The sequence below is a fragment of the Mobula hypostoma genome, chromosome 3, assembly GCF_963921235.1.
Source record: "Mobula hypostoma chromosome 3, sMobHyp1.1, whole genome shotgun sequence".
In the NCBI taxonomy this organism is placed as follows: domain Eukaryota; kingdom Metazoa; phylum Chordata; class Chondrichthyes; order Myliobatiformes; family Myliobatidae; genus Mobula; species Mobula hypostoma.
In genome coordinates this window covers 146,429,344-146,450,526 of record NC_086099.1, presented here as the reverse complement: position 1 = coordinate 146,450,526, position 21,183 = coordinate 146,429,344, and the positions used below count along the sequence as shown (strand labels likewise).

The 21,183-nt window shown below is 41.8% G+C and overlaps 1 protein-coding gene across 3 annotated transcripts in view; it reads left to right on the top strand.

The window, feature by feature from the left end:
• Positions 1 to 3,532: 3,532 nt before the first annotated feature.
• The window catches only part of casd1 (CAS1 domain containing 1), a 128,018-nt gene continuing 110,367 nt past the window's right edge, over positions 3,533 to 21,183 (top strand). For 2 of the 3 annotated variants that reach the window (XM_063043826.1, XM_063043825.1), the window contains exons 1-2: positions 3,533 to 3,654; positions 9,875 to 10,054. In XM_063043826.1, the coding sequence (XP_062899896.1) occupies positions 3,600 to 3,654; positions 9,875 to 10,054 (235 nt within the window). In that variant the 5' untranslated portion in view covers positions 3,533 to 3,599. The remainder of the gene's footprint in view (positions 3,655 to 9,874; positions 10,055 to 21,183) is intronic. The other variant, XM_063043827.1, reaches the window with a different exon arrangement.

The window sequence follows — 21,183 nt, the reverse complement described above, 5'->3', positions numbered from 1 at the left end:
AGTTAATCAGGGCTGTTGCTTGTTTAGGAAAACTCTTAAAGAATAAAACTAATTGCCAGGATTCCTTTTGTTTATTTGGGACACTATGCTGCTTAAATGGGGCAGGAGACTGTTGTTGAACAGTTCTAACTAGCGTCAATCGAGTGCACTTGTGGGGCAGTTAGACACAACACTGTGCTTAGAGCACAGAGTAAACACTAGAGATCCTGCAAATTTGAAATCCAAAGCAACACACACAAAATGCTAGAGGAAATCAGCAGGTCATGCAGCATCAGTGGAAATGAATAAAGTGTTGGCATTTCAGGCTATGACCCTTCTTCAGGTCTGGAAAAGAAGGGGGAAGATGATAGAATATAAAAGCAGAGGGAGTGGGAAAGGAGGATAGATAGAAGGTGATAGGTGAAGCCAGGTGGGTAGGAAAGGTAAAGGGCTGGAGAGGGAAGAATCTGATAGGAGAGGAAAGTGGACCATAGGAGAAAGGATAGGAGGAGGGGACCCAGGAGGAGGTGATAGGCAGGTGAGAAGAGTTAAGGGGACAGACCGGGGGATAGAAGAAGAGGGGAGTGGGGGAAGGACATTTTTTTTACAGGACGGAGAAATCGATTTTCATGCCATCAGGTTAAAGGCTACCCATTTGGAATAAAAAGTGTTATTCCTCTACCCTGAGGGTAGCCTCATCATGGCACAAAAGAAGACAATGGACTGACATGTTAGAATGGGAATGGTCATCAGTTGCTTGTGTTTGTGTTTAAAAACCAGTGATTTTTGTAATGTATGGATCTATTTCTTTTAGAGCAAAGTGCAGGGACTTCAAAGTGAGCATCAACCCTGTGCTGCATACTGTGCAGTATCCCCTGAAATGCACAGAAGTCATATTTACATCTTTGGCAAATGGGGAGACGTTTTCAAAAATTGACTTGTCGCAAGCCTATCTGCAAATGGAGATTGAGGAATCAAGCAGGAAGTTCCTCAGAATCAACACTCACAAGGGACTGTTCCTGTATAATCATCTCGACTTTGGTGTCGCATCAGCTCCAGCAATTTGGCAAAGAGCAATGGACCACATGCTCATAGATATCAGAGGAATACAATGTTATCTTGATGACATCATTGTGACTGGCAAGGATGATGAATAGCACATCCAGAACCTTGGTAAAGTGCTTACCAGGCTGAGTGAGTATGGTCTGCATGCAAAGAGGGAGAAATTTTCAAGAATGAAATCTCATATTGTAGACATGCCATTGACAAGTATGGCTTACATAAGTCACAAGAGAAGATTGAAGCAGTGCTACAGGCACCCAAACTGGAAAACGTGCCACAACTCTGGTAGTACTTGGGCCTTGTAAACCACAACTACCAGTTTCTCCCAAACATTGCTACGGTGCTGATCCATTGAATATAATGTTACAGAGAGGAAAACACTTTCATGGAAACAAAGAGACTAAAAACATCTGATGAATTGCTCACCCATTATGACCCATCCCTGCCCATCAGACTGGTGTGCAATGTGTCACCTTATGGTACTGGAGCCTTTTTGTCACACATTATGAAAGATGGATCTGAAGGCTCGATTGTGTTTGCTTCAAGATTACTGACGAGGGCAAAACGAGTCACAGATTGACCAGGAGGCCCTTAATCTAGTATGGGGAATAAAGAAGTTGCACCACTACCTCTATGGAGAAAAGTTTATGCTAGTGACAGATCACCAGCCCCTTGTGTCCATTTTCAATCCCAGGAAGGGAATTCCAGTGATGACCACTACCTGGTTACAACATTGAGCACTATTCCTAGGAACCCTCTCTTATGACATAGTGTTCAAGGGCACCAAGCAACACAACAATGGTGATGGCTTGTCAAATCTTCCATTATTGGCACATGAAGAAGAAAAGTCTTCATACTGTGACCCAGCAGAAGTGTTCCATACCGCATTGGTGGACCAGTGGCTGGTAACAAATTCTAAAATACAAAGGGAAACAAGGAATGACCCAACATTGTTAAAAGTCTCTGACATCACCATGCAAAGATGGACAGCTCATGGTAGCCCTATGTTTCTAGAGTTCTTGGTGAGATAAGACCACCTGTTGGTATGTCAAAGAACACTGCTATGTGGATATCATGTTGTGGTTCCCTCTAAAATGCACACTGGAGTGTTAGAGAATCTGCGTGAAGGACACCCAGGTATAGTCATAATGAAAAGTATCACTCAGTAGGGTGGCTGGGAATAGACAGACAGATTGAAGACTTGACCAAAAGTTGTTCGGGATGCCACAAAGTTCAGAATGCATCCCCTAGAGGCACCATTACATCTATTGGAGTGGCCATCATCACCACGGCAAAGAGTGCATATTGACTTTGCTACGCCATTCATGAACTTCGTGTTTCTGATTGCAGTGGATGATCTTTCAAAGTGGCTGGAGGCCATACCAATGAAGTCAATCACATCAGAAAAGACTGTTTCCACTCTGAGGACCATTTTCACTAGAAATGTTGGTTTAATCTCAGATGGAGATGAGAAGGCATACAGGAGTGAGATATACCAACGAGTGGGGTGGTGTCGCAGCAACAACCTTGCGCACAACATCGGTAAGATGAAAGAGCTGATTGTGGACTTCAGGAGGGTAAGATGAAGGAACACATACCAATCCTCATAGAGGGATCAGCAGTGGAGAGAGTGAGTAGTTTCAAGTTCCTGGGTGTCAAGATCTCTGAGGACCTAACCTCGTTCCAACATATTGATACAGCTATAAAGAAAGCAGGACAGCGACTATATTTCATTAGGAGTTTAAAGAGATTTGGTATGTTAACAAACACACTCAAAAACTTCTACAGATGTACCATGGAGGGTATTCTGACAGGCAGCATCACTGACTGGTATGGGGGGTTGGGGGAGTGGGCGTTGAAACTGCTGCACAGGACCAAAAGAAGTTGCAGAGGTTTGTAAATTTAGTCAGGTCCATCTTGGGTACTAACCTGCAAAATACCAGGACATCCTCAAGGAGCAGTGTCTCAGAAAGGCAGCGTCCATTATTATTAAGGACCCCGAGCACCCAGGGCATGCTCTTTTCTCACTGATACCATCAGGTAGGAGGTACAGAAGCCTGAAGGTACACGCTCAGTGATTCAGGAAAAGCTTCTTCCCCTCTGTCATCGGATTCCTAAATGAACATTAAACCCATGAACTCTATCTCACTTTTTAATATATACTGTATTATTTCTGTTTTGCATGATTTTTAATTCAATATACAATTTTCTATTGAATATACATATACTGTTATTTATTTATTATTTTTTTCTTCTATATTACAAATTGCATTGAACTACTGCTGCTAAGTTAACAAATTTCACAACACATGTTGGTGATAATAAATCTGATTGAGACATTGCTTTATTAGTTTTCTGATTATTTACCTCTGCAACAACTTTGTGCACTGTCCCTTTAAGAGCGTAGAAAGATTCCTGACAGCACCTCAACCACACCTATACGGGAAGATATGTAACTTGAAGAGAAAGTGAAAGGACAGGATTATTTCCATTTGAATTCACTTGTGTAGACACCTGCTGCATTTTACCTCCTGCAGTCTTGTCAGAATCTCCGATAAATGGACTCGAACTCCGGCAGTACAGCAACAGAACAGAAATTACCATCATGGGGAGGTAAATAAAATTTTATAGATTGACTATAGTGCATTTTCAAATGTTTTAAATTGTAAATACTGTACAGATTGTTTTGAAGTAGTTTAGCTTGATAGTGAGTAATTACTCTACGATTAATGGCCGACAATGTTCTTTTTAAAAAGAAAGATTCATTTAAACATATTTTGTTTTAGAACAAGTTTGGCTCTGTGCATTCTTTCTAGCTTGATTTTTGATCCTTCCAGTGTGTTGCACTGTGTCCCTGATGATTGAGGATGAGTTATGAGTTCCAAAATGCCGCTTTTCTCTAACTTGTTGTAATTATTTACCTGACATCCCATCTTTCCATTCCTGTTTTCTGATCTTCCTGGTGTACCTTTATATCTTACTGATTCAATCCTTCTCTAATGTATTCTCTCACTGAAAGGGAACAATTCTCTATGTGATTGAATATATTCCTACTCTCCAGCAGCCCACCTTCCTGGTACAGTGTGGACCTGCTTCTGGTCTAGGTCTAGGTTAACCAACAAACTGGCACTGCTTGGTTTAACTTCTACTCTAGAGTCCCACCTGCCAAGCACAGGTTGATCCCACCTACACACCACAATAAAACAAATGAGCCACGGTCATGGCCTTCTAAGTATGTATCCACCATGAATCATCCATTTACTCTAATCCTGCCTTAACCTGTTTTTAAAAATATTCTCCATACTGTCATTAACCTTCTCAACTTCCCTACCACTCACCTATTGTATATGCTAGGAGCATTTTATGCTGGCCTACCAACCTGCACAACGTTGGAATTAACTAAAATCTTCTTCTTTCTGTTAAGCCCATCAACTCTACTGGGACATTGGCTGCTGACAGCAGTTTGCCAGTCCTCTATTCTGGGCCAGACTTTCAAGTTGTCCCCAGGTGTGGCCCATCTTCTAGATCAGTGGTTCCCAAACATTTTTGGGTTACCGCCCCCAGACCACATTCCCAGTGCCCCCTACCCCTCTCCAGCAATTACATAAAACTATAAGGAATTCTGATTTATGGTGCATGGTGAAAGAAGATATGAACCGCAAATTAAAAACAGTGACAAATAATTGCAAAAATGATTCAAATCTATCTAAAGGTACAAATAAAATTATTTCTTTATTTAATTACAGTAAAAATAATTTTCATCAACAATTTTAGAGCATACATTAGTAAAACAACTATTTAGTAGAAGGGGCAAACACAACACTAAAATGTGCAGGAACGCTATGTTATTTCTTTCGTGGAAAGAAGAGAAAACATCAAGAGATCTCAGGTGCCACAGTTGTGAATACCTTCAACAAAGAGATGTCCGATTTCTTCTCTCATGGGGTAGTGAGTCTTTCAAATGTAGCTTCTCAAAATGTGTTATCTAACAGTTTTCTGGATTAAATTTCACCTGCTACCACTCTGCCCAACTTCCCAGTGAAAGTTTGCACAAAAATGGACATTTTTTTGTTCTAATTTTATTCCTTCTTGGGTAAAAATTGTTTATTTTGTATTGTTATTGTGAATGCTGCTTATCTGATTCAATGTGCCTTTGATGTTGCTGCAAGTAAGGTTTCACTGCAGCTGTACATATGTGTACTTGGACATAAAACAATACACTAGAAGTTGACTTTGCGGGCCAGTCAGTTCAACATTGATCATAGAAAAGCTGTTAGACTCAGAGATAAGATTTTACCAAATTAAATTCTCTAGTTCAGGATTCTGTGTTCCGTCAAATCCTGTCACTTAAATCTGCAGAACAGATCTGCACAAATCAACTAATTCAACTTAAGATGGAAAAATAATAAGTTCTGTACTAATTTGTGGATAATTAACTTTAATGTTGCACCTTTTGCAGCAACTTTTCATACTTAAGGCAATTCCAGATTACCAGATGTTCTCAGAAACCTTAAGCGACCCAAGGTTAAAGATACAGTAACAGTTCTCTTGCTCAGGCAGAGATGATCAGGGCAATTTCTGTGGTCTGACAGCAGTCAGGTCCTCAGGATGCTGAACTAGAGTTTCAATCTATAGACATTTGGACAAATACTGAATATTAAACAAAAGCCAGTCTTGCTTGTCAGAGGTAAATTTTGCTTGACAAACATTTTTTTTAAATGAGGCAACAGGTTGATCAGGGTATTGTGGCTAGTATGTCTATACACCTCCAAAAGAAGTTTGACAAAGTTACAATAATAACACTTAAAGTAAATTTTAGCCCAAAAAAGGACAGAGACCACACAAATATAAAACTAATTAGTGAAAGGAATCAGAGTTATGTTGAATAGATGATTTATGGGCTGCAGGGAGTGTACTATTGTTTCCCAAGGATTAATATTGTGCTTTTCTTGATGTATATTGAAGATTTTGACTTAAATGGATTTCACATCTTGTATAGAAGATATAAACTTTGGAAGAGTAGTTCATAGTGATGGAGATTAAGGGGATGCAAGTACAAAATGGCCACTGGGAAAGCCAGATGAAATTTAACACAATGTTAAACGGTGCAACAAAAAAAGCAAAAGAGACCAAAAATATAATTCTGAAAGGTTGTAGAGACAGATACTTGGATGTATATGTACATCCAAGTAGTTAGGGATCCTCTTGGAAAGAGTATGATTGAGTTTCTTATACAAATGGAGAGTGCAATAATTCGATCTAAAACCAGTGTATTATGCCTAAACAATGGAGACTACAATGGGATGAGGGAGGATTTGGTTATTGTAACCGGGAACACAGGCTATATGGCGGGACAGTGAGGAACAGCGGAAGACTTCCAGAGAGATTTTTCATGGTGATCAACAAAAGTATATTCCAGTTAAAAGCAAGGACAGTAAGGGTGAGGAGAACCAGCCTTGGATAACTAAGGAAATGAAAGAAGGCATTAAACTAAAAGCTCATGCGTAGAAAGTTGCCAAGAGTAGTGGGAAACTGGAAGATTGGGAAAACTTTAAAAAGTGACAAAGATCCACTAAGTGAGCAATTTAGGGGAGATAGATTTTGAAAGTAAACTAGCACAAAATATAAAACTGGATAGTAAAAGATTTTATAATTATATAAAGCAGAAAAGGGTGGCTAAAGTGAACGTAGGTCCCTAGGAGAATGAGAAGGGGGAATTGATATTGGGTAACGAGGAAATGGCCAAGGCTTTGAATGACTATTTTGTCTTGGTCTTCATGGTGGAGGACACGTCTAATATGCTAAAGAGAGATGTTATGGATGTGATGGGAGGTGGGCACCTTGATATAATAGCTATCATGAAAGAGGTCATGCTGAGCAAACTTGTGGGCCTGAAGATAGACGAGTCCCCTGGTCCTGATGGAATGCATCCCAGGGTACTGAAAGAAATGGCATAAGGTATAGTCAAAGCTTTGGTGATAATTTACCAAAATTCTCTGTACTCTGGGCAGGTCCTAGCGGATTGGAAGATGGCAAATGTCACGCCACTGTTCAAAAAAGGATGTAGGTAAAAGGCAGGTAACTATACCCAGTTAGTTTAACATCTGTGGTTGGGAAAATGCTTGAAGTTATCATTAAAGAAGAAACAGCAAAGTATCTGGAAAGAAATGGATCCATCAGGCAGATGAAGCATGGATTCAGCAAAGGCAGGTCCTGTTTGACAAACTTACTGCAGTTCTTTGAAGATGCAATAAAACGAATACAGTAAATAGAGGGGAACAGATGGACGTTATACACTTGGATTTCCAGAAGGTGTTCGATAAGGTGTTGCATAAAAGACTTACCCATAAGATAAGGATGCATAGAGTTGGGGGTGATGTATTAGCATGCATAGAAGATTGGTTAACTAATAGAAAGCAGGGAGTTGGGATACATGAATGTTACTCTGGTTGGCAGTCAATGGTGAGCAGTGTGCCACAGGGGTTGGTGCTGGGCCCACGACTGTTCACGATATACATTAGCGATCTGGAAGAGGGGACCAAGCGTAGTGTATCTAAGTCTGCGGATGACACTAAATTGAGTGGAAAAGCAAATTGTGCAGAAGATATGGAGAGTCTGCAGAGAGGTATAGATAGGTTAAGTGAGTGGGCAAGAATCTGGCAGATGGAGTACAATGTTGGTAAAGGTGAGGTCATCCACTTGAAGAAAAAATGGAAGATCAGATTATTATTTAAATGGTAAAAAAATTGCAGCATGCTGCTGTGCAGAGGGACTTGAGAATGCTTGTGCATGAATCACAAAAGATTGGTTTGCAGGTGCAGCAGGCTATCAAGAAGGCAAATGGAATGTTGGCCTTCATTGCTAGAGGGATTGAATTTAAGAGTAGGGAGGTTATGCTACAACTGTACAGGGTACTGGTGAGGTCACACCTGGAGTACTGCATGCATTTCTAGTTTCCTTAATTGAGGAAGAATATACTTGGCTTTGGAGGTGGTGCAGAGGTGGTTCACCAGGTTGATTCCAAAGATGAGGAGGTTAGACTATGAAGAGAGATTGAGTCGTCTGGGACTGTACTCACTGGAATTCAGAAGAATGAGAGGAGATATTATAGAAACATATAAAATTATGAAAGGGAGAGATAAGATAGAGGCAGGAAAGTTGTTTCCACTGGTAGGTGAGACTAGAACCAGGGGACATAGCCTCAAGATTTGAGGGAGTAGATTTAGAACAGAGATGAGGAGGAACTGCTTTTCCCAGAGAGTGGTGAATTTGTAGAATTCTCTGCCCAATGAAGCAGTGGAGGCTACCTCTGTAAATATATCTAAGACAAGGTTGGATAGATTTACGCATAGTAGGGGAATTAAGGTTTATAGGGAAAAGGCAGGTAAGTGGAGATGAGTCCATGATCAGATCAGCCAAGATCTTACTGAATAGCAGAGCAGGCTCAACGGGCCGGATGGCCTACTCCTGCTCCTATTTCTTATGTTCTTATAAGTATTTGGAGCTAGGAGATAGATTGAGAAAGTAATTGTTTAGAAAAGTGCACTGAATGCTGGATGTTATAACTGGAAATAGAGCAGAAAAGCAAGGTGATTATTTTGAAAACCTATAAAGCACTGATTAAGCTTTGTCTAGACTAATACTTCTAATTCTGGTCACCATAGGAATGAAACAAGAAGCAGAAGCAGCAAAAGCCATATGAACTTTTGCCTTTGTCCATCATTTCATATTTTTGTACAGATCTCACATTCCTTGACCATCTTAGTATGCAAGAATCTTTCAATTTTTATCTTTAATATATCAGAGACCGAACCTCCACGGTCCATTCTCTTATCTTGACATTCTAACCCATGGTTCTAAACACCTCAGCCAGAGGGAAAACATCCACCCTGCATCTACTCTGTCATTCCCAATTAAGGAAGTGCAAGAAATTCACAAGACTGAGAAACTTCAGTGTAATTGATAAATTGAAGATACATGAACAATCCTTATTGGAGCAGGCAAGGGAGAGAGATGATTTTATATGTGTTCAAAGCCATCAAAAGCTAGACAAGATGAAAACAAAATGAGGAACTGTTTGTATTGGTGGCGGGTCAGGAATCTAAATAAATAATTTTGAAAGAAGAACCAGATGTGACACGTGTAATACTTTTCATGCAGGCTGTAGTCATCATCTAGAATGCATTGTCTGATTGAAGCTGATTAACTGTCGACTTGTAAAGGAGCAATAAACAAGAAATTGGAGAAAACCCTCCAGGCTAAAGGTCGTGACCCGAAACGTTCCCTCCATGGATGCTGCCTGTGTTCCTCCAACTTTAAATTCCATCATCCATAGTCACTTATGTCTCCACTTTGTAAATAGAATTGGATATTTTTGGGGAGAATAAATCTTGAAGGACTGGGTAGCGATTCCTCTATTCTTCCACCTCTAAGGGTTCTCCTCACTCTCTATTAGTGAGCCACGCCTCTTCTCTGTTCGGAACCCGCACCATCTCTCAGTATTTGGGGGGGCGGGGGCTGCAAATGCTGGAAATCTGAAATGTAAGAAGAAAAAATGCTTGAAGCTCTGTGGATCAGGCAATATCTATGGTTTAGAAAAGATAAGCAGAGTTTACGTTTCAGATATCAGAACTATGAAAGAAAGAGACCAAGTTATTTATGTTGCAGATAAGGTGGGGACAAGCCCCTGCCCCAGCCGAATCCTTTAAATTCAATGTGTCACCGCCCCAGCTCTATCCCTTCTATCTATCCTTCAGTTCGGTGTAACCCCCGCTCCCTCGGCTCCTCCCCTCTGATATACTCAGGTCCCGCCTCTTCGGCTCTCTTGTTCCAGCTTCTGTAAGAGCTCGGCTAGCACTTGGTTGTCATGGAGGAGCCAAGATGGCGGCGCAGGCCTATGCGATGGGCAGGCGGGAGATTAATCAACACTTCAACATCAAGAACGCCAAGCTGCTCGCCATCAGCTTCGTGCTGATCTTAACTGCTGGCCACGGGATCAACAGGAGCTATGGAGGTGAGGTTGCGGGAAGGGACAGAACGGGGGTGGTCTGGGGAGGAGAGCCGTGCCGTTCCCTGCTCCTCAGCTCGGCGCCAGCCGTCTTCGTTCAGGCGAAGACCAGCGTTGCCGGGCCCGGAGCGGTCCCCACGAAAGGGACCGGCTAGTGTGCTCCTGTCATTGTTGGCCTTCCTATCTGTGAGCCACAAACACACAGCTGCAGGCAGCTCGTCCCCGCTGTCCGGGCGATCAGTGTGCGCTAGTTTGGCGGTGTCTGCCGGTCCTCGCTGCTGCTTTTGTGTTTCCCTGGGGTCGCGGTGCCTCCCTTAACCTTATACAACAGAGTACGTGAGATACAGCCAGCGTTCTGAAATGCGGGCTGCGAAATGGGACTGCCCTTTATAAACCTCTTTTTCTTTCCCCATATTGCTTTGAAAAGCTTAAACGTAAAGTGGTCTTCTGTCATCTAGCATGATAGTAAATGCATACGTAAATTTTAAACTTGATTTATCTAAAGGCATTTGACTTGTATTGTTTACTGTCGAATTTTCTTTGTGATATGATTGATCATTCTGCAACATAGTGTAGCAATTGAATGTGCATGAAGTAAAAGACCATGGTGCAGAAATATAATAAGGCAAATCAATTAATACCTATTGCAGTCAGATTTCGGCCGATCATTAAAAGAGAAAAGACAGGTTCGAACTGTCCAGGACCAACATGTCTTTATTTTAGAGGATTCATAAAATTTACATGCTATCGGATAAATATAGTCAACATAATCTCACCTCCCTGTATACACATGGATTGCTGCTCTTCAGGCGCACCTACAATACTGTTTAACTGAGTGTATTATTTCTCATCTCTCTTTTAATATTTCTACCAGTTATTTTATATCTGTTATATCTTTTGTTCTCTTTTTTCCTCTCAACTTTTTTTAGTTGAAGATAAAGCAATAATTTTAGTGAAAAGCATAGTGGTTAAATTACCTGACGTGTAATTCAGAAACCTGTACCAGCAATCCTAAAACGCAAACACGGGGAAATCTGCAGATGCTGGAATTTCAAGCAACGCACATAAAAGTTGCTGGTGAACGCAGCAGGCCAGGCAGCATCTCTAGGAAGAGGTATAGTCGACATTTCGGGCCGAGACCCCTCATCAGGACTAATACTAGCTCTTCTTTCAGTTAGTCCTGACGAAGGTTCTCAGCCCGAAATGTCGACTGTACCTCATCCTAGAGATGCTGCCTGGCCTGCTGCGTTCACCAGCAACTTTTATGTGTGTTGCCAGCAATCCTAAATTCAAGTTCCACCACAGCATTAATAATGATTGCAAAACTACTGGATTGTTGGGAAACTCTATCTACTTTACTAACATCCTTCAGGAGAGGAAAACTGTTGTCCTTGTGCATTTTTAGATCCACTAATGTAGCTTTTAAAATGCTCTCTGGAATGACCTGTGTTACGTACCCCGTAACTGGGTTGCCAAACCAGCAGAAATGGATCACTCAGTTGGAGTCTGGAGTACTAGAACTAAGAAAGTTTTATTACAGAAACAAGCAACACAGTAATCGAAAGGATAATAAATGCAACAGTTCAGTGATGGTAAACACACATGTGCACAGAATTAAGATAACAGCATCAATCAAGCTCTATCGTTGTCTAGGGGTAAATGACCAATTTCAAAATGACTCAAAGTTCAGTCCAGTTTAGTAGTTCAGTTCGCAGTAATCGTTGCCATGGCGGTGGATAACGTGGGGGAAGAGAGAGATAGAATAGGAACAACTCATCATTCAGAACGGCTTCACTCACAGACCAGCAAGATGGCTCACAGACCAGCGAGATGGCTCACAAACAGCTTTTGGGCGGGTCCTTGGTGATGTCACCTGAGGTCACCGACTGTGACCCCTCCTCCAGATGCGGTCGATCCTCTGCAGTGAACCCGGCACCCAGGCAAGGGCGGACACACACCGGGTTCCCGCTGATCGTACCTTTCCACCCTGTGCGTTGTCCGGTACTTCTCACCACTCGTGAGAGGCGCACCGCTTCCAGGGTCTCGTTACCTCGGGTGGCGTGTGTGTCTGTCTTAGCGAACCTGTCCCTTTTTATCCCCCTGCTGGGGTATCGCCTGTCCATCACTTCAAACAGTTCAGGGTTCAAAGGGGGGAGCCGCTCCAGACAGCTCTTCCTCCCACATCCCTTCATTACACATCTCCAGACGCTGCTCCATTGTTCCTTATCTCTCCTTCCCCTGAGGGCAGGTGGCAGACCAACTGCTGATGCCACTGATGCTAGCCCAGGCCAGCAAACATCTTAATTTTATGTGTATTCTCGTAACACCTGTTACAGTGCCTTGAAAAGGTATTCAGTCCCCAACCCTTTGTTCATATAAATGAATATTACAACCAGGGTTCTTGGTCAATTTAACAGAGAATTTTTATTTGAAAATCACTTGTTCCTTTTTTCACAGTAGAGCCCAAAAAGCTGGGAAAATTGTAAAGCATGAAAAATTAAATATTCAAAAACTCAAATGTCAGCAGATGAAAAGTATTCATCCCCCTTTGCTCAGTACTTAGTTGAACTACCTTTTGCAGCTATTACAGCCAGTAATCTTTTTGGGTAGGTCTCTATTAGCTTTGAACAATGTGATGGAGCAAGATTTGCCCATTCCTCTTTGCAAAATTGCTGAAGCTGTGCCAGGTTAGTTGGGGAGCAATCTTGGACAGCAATCTTGAGGTCTTGCCAGAGATGTTTGATCAAGTTAAGGTCAGGACTCTCACTAGGCCACTCAGAGACATCAATTTTCTTCATTTGAAGCCACTCCATGGTTACTCTGACAGTGTGCTTTGGGTTGTTGTCCTGCTGAATAATAAACTTCCTCTCCAGTTTAGGCTTTCTGGCAGAGACCAACAGGTTTTAATCCAGGATCTCTATGTATTTAGTGGCATTCACCTTTCCATCATTCCTGACCAAATTTCCAGCCTTTGCTGCTGAAAGGCATCCCCATATCATGATGCTACCTCCACCATACTTTACAGTAGGGGTAGTGCTACCTAGCTGATGGGTATTAGATTTACGCCATACATATTGCTAACTGCTGAAGACAGAGTTTACTTCAGTTCAAAAGTTCCTATTCAGTCCCAATTATTCTTTTAGCCAGAGGTTACATAGTTTCAAAATGATTTTTGTTTATATCCTCAACTCCTCATTCCTCAGATGGGCAATATATGCTGGCCTTGGCAGACCCTCAAATAATGGATTTGCAAATAAATTCTTTGCTACCTTTTATATTGTGAGCAATTCTGGTTGTTGTAGGAAACATGTCAAAAATTTCAAATCCTCTTAACAATTTACAACCTAGCATGTGATTAAACTAGAAAGAGCACAGAAAAATTCAGAAGGTTTTTGACAGGACTGGAGTGCTTGAGTTGCATGGAGAGATTGGATAGACTAGGACTGTTTTCCTGGGAGTGAAATAGACTGAAGGGTAATTCTATAGAGTTTTATTGAATGAGGGGCATAGATAAGGTGGATAGTCAGCTTTTTTCCCAGGCTAGTCTAAGGCTAGAGGGTACAATTTTAAGTTGAGAAGGGCAAGATTTAAAGAGGACTTGAGGGGCAGTTTTTACACACAGTGGTGGGATACGGAACAAACTGATACAGAGGAAGTGATAGAAGCAGGTAAATTTACAATATTTAAAAGACATCTGGACTGATTCATGGATAGGAAATCTTAAGAGAAACATTAGCCACACGTGGACAAATAGACTAGCTTATGAAGGCACTCAAGCATGGATGAGTTTGGTCAAAATGATTCAAACAACGCTTCTGGCATTACATTATTTTAACCAATATCTACATTTACTCTGCAATCACCTCAGGATCCATTGTACCTTGTCCCACATGTCTTCATCTACAATCTTGCTCTTGTCAGCATCTTCCAGATATTGAGAAAGTTTTGTTATCATTGAAACCAGCAGTATCCCCTATAGTATCTCTATGTTGTTAGCCTGCTTGTGCAACATTTACATTTCGACACATTCTACAGACTTAATTCACATTGACTGACAAGTAACACCCAGCTACACGCTGCATTTCTGGTCTCAACTTCCGCATGTGCCCAGCCAAACAGAAAAATCCAAGATGAGCTTCAAGTCAGAAGGAAAATGTGAGGTTAAGCCAAATATCATGTTGACCTTTAGTGAAAGATGTTTAGTGTACACAAGTATTGAAGCTATGAATTTGCAGTTTTACAGAAACTATACTTAGAGTACAATGTCTGAGTTTGATTTTCAAATATCTTGTCAAATGTAACTTTATTCTTAATATGAGGTTGTTTCCAGAAAGGTGAGATTAAGTAAGATTGGCCTGAACTTGTATGGATTTAGAAATGTGTGAGGTGATCTCATGGCCAAAAAAAAAACTGCTGGAGGACTCAGTGGGTCAAGAACTGTTACGAAAGAAATTGTTGACATTGAATAGACACTGCATCAGGATTTGGAAAGGAGAGGGAAATAGTTGATTGGTAAATCAAGTAGAAGTGAAGGATGGGAGATGGAGCTGGGTGGGGAAGGTGGAAGGGTGGAGTTGAGTGACAGAGGCAGGTGGATGATCGGTGGAAGCAGGCAAGGGTTCTAAAAGAATCGTGTAGCTGGAGCCAAGTGTGAAGGTAGAGACAGGGTATTAAGGTGGATTAAAATGCTTATCCAGCTTGTCCAGCTTTACACTTTCCAATGTTCAGAGTTCCAAGTAAATTTATTATCAAAGTACTTGTGGGCATACTCAGTAAATCCAAAAACATAAATCATTGAAAGACCATACCCAACAGGACAAACAACCAGTGTGCAAAAGACAACAAACTGCAAATACAAAAGTAATTATAATAAATAAGCAATAAATGTCAAGAACATAAGATGAACAGAACTTGATAGTGAGCCCATAGGTTATAGGAACAGTTCAGTGATGGGGCACGTGAAGTTATCCCCACTGGTTCAAGAGTCTCTTGGTTGAGGGGTAATAACTGTTCCTGAACTTGATGAAGGTGTTGGAATACGATGAGTAAGGAAATTGATAATGGTAACTATTAGGGGGAGAGACGATGGGCAGATGGAACTGCCTGATAAGGGGATCTTGTGGACAGTAAAATGTATGGACAGTAAATGGATAGAGCCAGGAGGGGAGATAGACAAAATTGGATTGAGGGTGGTATGAGAAAAGGAACAAAAAATTGGAGGACTGTAGGTTATTGGAAGGAAGGAGGTAAGGGGATACACAGTGGTTAAAGTTTACCTAAAATTGGAAAATTTACTACTCACACCTTTGGATTGTAGACTAACTAAGCAGACTATGAAATGTTGAGCCTCGCTCAACCTGGCACTGGAGAAGTGAGAGGATGGACCAGTTGGTATGGGAAGAGGAGTTAAAATGGTTGGTATCTGGGAGCTTGGGTTGGCCGTTGTGGACAGAGTGAGGTGCTCTGAAGATCAGTCGCCCAGTTTGTGCTTTCTCTCACTGATATAAAGGAGGAGGCCAAATCAGCAGCACAGGATGAGTATAGACACTGTAGATGAGTATGGTGCATGTGAATCTTTGCCTCCCCCTTGAGGGTTAATGAGGTCTCTGGCTGGCAGTGCAAGAAGAAATGTTGTACTTCCTGTGCAGGGGGAAAGTGCCAGGGGTCAGGGAATGATGAATGGAGAGAGATGAGCGAACCTGGTAGCCTCAGAAGGCGGAAAAAGGTGGAGGGTGGCGAGAAAGCTGTGGCTGATGTTAGGATCCCGTTGCAGCTCGCTGAATTGATGAAGGATCTTGTAAGGATGCATGAGGTTTTGTAGGAGATTGACAAGAGACATGCCAAGATGCCCTGGGGAAGATTTCATATTGTATATTCTTGAAATTCTTTAATGGGAACTGTGGATGGTTGGTCATTAAGTTTGTTCACTGAAAATCACCAGAAATTTGAACCCATGTGACAATATGGATCTTCAGGAAATTGAGCTTGAACACAGTAACAGTCTTAAGGTAACATTGCAGGACAGATGAAATTTGAAGGGTGATATAGTGCTAATTCTGCATGTCTATTTTGTGTTTTTATAGAATTTACTGCTATAGGATGCAAAGGCAAAGTCTGTAGAGAAAAAAATAATGTTCTTATGAAGGAGCTCAGCCCGAGACTTTGACTCTTTATTCCTCTCCATAGATGCTGCCTGACCTGAGTTCCTCCAGCATTTTGTGTATGTTGCTCTGGAATTCCAGCATCTGCAGAATTTCTTCTGTCATAAAATTAATGTTTTAGTTTTATGACTTTCTTCAGAGAACTTTTACAGGTATATTAAGAGCAAAAGGATTGTAAGGGATAAAATTGGTCCTCTTGAAGATCAGAGTGGTCGGCTATGTGCGGAACCAAAGGAAATGGGGGAGATCTTAAATAGGTTTTTTGCGTCTGTATTTACTAAGGAAACTGGCATGAAGTCTGTGGAATTAAGGGAAACAAGTAGAGAGATCATGGAAACTGTACAGATCGAAAAGGAGGAGGTCCTTGCTGTCTTGAGGAAAATTAAAGTGGATAAATCCCCGGGACCTGACAGGGTGTTCCCTCGGACCTTGAAGGAGACTAGTGTTGAAATTGCAGGGGCCCTGGCAGAAATATTTAAAATGTCGCTGTCTACAGGTGAGGTGCCGGAGGATTGGAGAGTGGCTCATGTTGTTCCGTTGTTTAAAAAAGGATCGAAAAGTAATCTGGGAAATTATAGGCCGGTGAGTTTAACGTCAGTAGTAGGTAAGTTATTGGAGGGAGTACTAAGAGACAGAATCTACAAACATTTGGATAGACAGGGACTTATTAGGGAGAGTCAACATGGCTTTGTGCGTGGTAGGTCATGTTTGACCAATCTATTGGAGTTTTTCGAGGAGGTTACCAGGAAAGTGGATGAAGGGAAGGCAGAGGATATTGTCTACATGGACTTCAGTGAGGTCTTCGACAAGGTCCCGCATGGGAGGTTAGTTAGGAAAATTCAGTCGCTAGGTATACATGGAGAGGTGGTAAATTGGATTAGACATTGGCTCAATGGAAGAAGCCAAAGAGTGGTAGTAGAGAATTGCTTCTCCGAGTGGAGGCCTGTGACTAGCGGTGTGCCACAGGGATCAGTGCTGGGTCCATTGTTTTTTATTTGTCATCTATATCAATGATCTGGATGATAATGTGGTAAATTGGATCAGAAAATTTGCTGATGATACAAAGATTGGAGGTGTAGTAGACAGTGAGGAAGATTTTCAGAGCCTGCAGAGGGACTTGGACCAGCAGGAAAAATGGGCTGAAAAATGGCAGATGGAGTTTAATACAGACAAGTGTGAGGTATTGCACGTTGAAAGGACAAACCAAGGTAGAACATACAGGGTTTAAAGTTTAAAGGGAACATTAGAGGGGGCTTCTTCACACAGAGAGTGGTGGGAGTGTGGAATGAGCTGCCAGACGAGGTGGTAAATGCGGGTTCTTTTTTAACATTTAAGAATAAATTGGACAGATACATGGATGGGAGGTGTATGGAGGGATATGGTCTGTGTGCAGGTCAGTGGAACTAGGCAGAAAATGGTTCGGCACAGCCAAAAAGGCCTGTTTCTGTGCTGTAGTTTCTATGGTTCTATGATGACCTTGGTGGTATTTGATGCATAATCAAATCTTAGCCAAAAGTAAGACCCTGATATCTGATCACATCTGGAAAAGTTTGCTCAGATGAATATTATCAGATGATCTCACTGACAAATGAATGGCATAAATATGTTAGTTAAAGAGAAAAAAATCTTTAGTTGCTTTCCACATTGGTTTTAACTCCTCGTAGAACATACAACAGTACAGGAACAGGCAACGCTTTAGTCCACGATGTTGTACTGAGCTGATGATGCCTAATTAAAGTTCAAAGTAAATGTATTATTAAAGTCCACATATGTTGCCATATACTACCCTGAGATTGACTTTCTTGTGGGCATTCACAATAAATGCAAGGAAATAGAATCAATGAAAATCCTCACACAACAAATGGACAAACAACAAATATGCAGAAAACAACAAATGTTGTAAATACAAAAAGAACAAAGACAAATTAGTAATAATAAATAAGAGGTGTCACAATAGTGTAGTGGATAGCACAACACTTTACAGTACCAGTGAACTGGGTTTAATTCCGGCCATTGCCCGTAAGGAGTTTGTACATTCTTCATGTGACCATGTGGGTTTCCTCCGAGAGATTCGGTTTCCTCCCGCAGTCCAAAGACGTACTGGTTGGTAAGTTATTGGTCTTTGTAAATTGTCCCGTGATTAGGCTGGGATTAATTCTGGGGGAATTGCTGGGCAGTGTGGCTTGAAGGACCGGAAGGGTTTATTCTGTGCTGTAGCTCAATAAATAAATAAAACAAGATATATCAAGCACATGAAAGTGTAGAGTCCTGGAAAGTGAGTCTATAGGTTGTTGAACCAGTTCAGTTTTGAGGTGAGTGAAGTTATCCCCTCTGATTCAAGTGGCCTGATGGTTGAGAGGAAATAACTTCGTGAACCTGGTGGTGTGGGACCTGAGGCTGTTGTACCTGCTTCCTGATGGCAGCAGTGAGAAGAGAGCATGGTCTGGATGTTGGGGGTCTTTGATGTCGGATGCTGCTTTCCTGCAACAGCACTCCTTGCAGATGTGCTCAATGGTGGGGAGGGCTTAACTCATAATGGACTGGGCTGTATCCACCACTTTTTGTAAACTATTCCATTGATGCAACCAGTTAGTATACTCTCCACTGCATATCTTTAGAAGTTAGAAACATAGAAAATAGGTGCAGGAGTAGGCCATTCGGCCCTTCGAACCTGCTCCGCCATTTATTATGATCATGGCTGATCATCCAACTCAGAACCCTGCACCAGCCTTCCCTCCATACCCCCTGATCCCCCTAGCCACAAGGGCCATATCTAACTCCCTCTTAAGTATAGCCAATGAACTGGCCTCAACTGTTTCCTGTGGCAGAGAATTCCACAGATTCACCACTCTCTGTGTGAAGAAGTTTTTCCTAATCTCAGTCCTAAAAGGCTTCCCCTTTATCCTCAAACTGTGACCCCTCGTTCTGGACTTTCCCAACATCGGGAACAATCTTCCTGCATCTAGCCTGTCCAATCCCTTTAGGATTTTATACGTTTCAATCAGATCCCCCCTCAATCTTCTAAATTCCAACGAGTACAAGCCTAGTTCATACAGTCTTTCATCATATGAAAATCCTGCCATCCCAGGAATCAATCTGGTGAACCTTCTTTGTACTCCCTCTATGGCAAGGATGTCTTTCCTCAGTTTAGGGGACCAAAACTGCACACAATACTCCAGGTGTGGTCTCACCAAGGCATTGTACAACTGCAGTAGTACTTCCCTGCACTTGAATCCTCTTGCTATAAATGCCAGCATACCATTCGCCTTTTTCACCGCCTGCTGTACCTGCATGCCCACTTTCAATGACTGGTGTATAATGACACCCAGGTCTCGTTGCACCTCCCCTTTTCCTAATCGGCCACCCTTCAGATAATAATTTGTTTTCCTATTTTTGCCACCAAAGTGGATAACTTCACATTTATCCACATTAAATTGCATCTGCCATGAATTTGCCCACTCACCCAACCTATCCAAGTCACCCTGCATCCTCTTAGCATCCTCCTCACAGCTAACACTGCCGCCCAGCTTCATGTCATCCGCAAACTTGGAGATGCTGCATTTAATTCCCTCATCCAAGTCATTAATATATTTTGTAAACAACTGGGGTCCCAGCACTGAGCCTTGCGGTACCCCACTAGTCACTGCCTGCCATTGTGAAAAGGTCCCGTTTATTCCCACTCTTTGCTTCCTGTCTGCTAACCAATTCTCTATCCACATCAATACCTTACCCCCAATACCGTGTGCTTTAAGTTTGCACACTAATCTCCTGTGTGGGACCTTGTCAAAAGCCTTTTGAAAATCCAAATATACCACATCCACTGGTTCTCCCCTATCCACTCTACTAGTTACATCCTCAAAAAATTCTATGAGATTCGTCAGACATGATTTTCCTTTCACAAATCCATGCTGACTTTGTCCGATGATTTCACCGCTTTTCAAATGTGCTGTTATCACATCTTTGATAACTGATTCCAGCAGTTTCCCCACCACCGACGTTAGGCTAACCGGTCTATAGTTCCCTGGTTTCTCTCTTCCTCCTTTTTTAAAAAGTGGGGTTACATTAGCCACCCTCCAATCCTCAGGAACTAGTCCAGAATCTAACGAGTTTTGAAAAATTATCACTAATGCATCCACTATTTCTTGGGCTACTTCCTTAAGCACTCTGGGATGCAGACCATCTGGCCCTGGGGATTTATCTGCCTTTAATCCCTTCAATTTACCTAACACCACTTCCCTACTAACATGTATTTCGCTCAGTTCCTCCACCTCACTGGACCCTCTGTCCCCTATTATTTCTGGAAGGTTATTTATGTCCTCCTTAGTGAAGACAGAACCAAAGTAATTATTCAATTGGTCTGCCATGTCATTGCTCCCCATAATCAATTCACCTGTTTTTTGTCTGTAGGGGACCTACATTTGTCTTTACCAGTCTTTTCCTTTTTACATATCTATAAAAGCTTTTACAGTCCGTTTTTATGTTCCCTGCCAGTTTTCTCTCATAATCTTTTTTCCCCTTCCTAATTAAGCCCTTTGTCCTCCTCTGCTGAACTCTGAATTTCTCCCAGTCCTCAGGTGAGCTACTTTTTCTGGCTAATTTGTATGCTTCTTCTTTGGAATTGATACTATCCCTAATTTCTCGTCAGCCATGGGTGCACTACCTTCCTTGATTTATTCTTTTGCCAAACTGGGCTGAACAATTGTTGTAGTTCATCCATGCAATCTTTAAATGCTTGCCATTGCATATCCACTGTCAATCCTTTAAGTGTCATTTGCCAGTCTATCTTAGCTAATTCACGTCTCATACCTTCAAAGTTACCCCTCTTTAAGTTCAGAACCTTTGTTTTTGAATTAACTATGTCACTCTCCATCTTAGTGAAGAATTCCACCATATTATGGTCACTCTTACCCAAGGGGCCTCTCACAACAAGATTGCTAATTAACTCTTCCTCATTGCTCAAAACCCAGTCTAGAA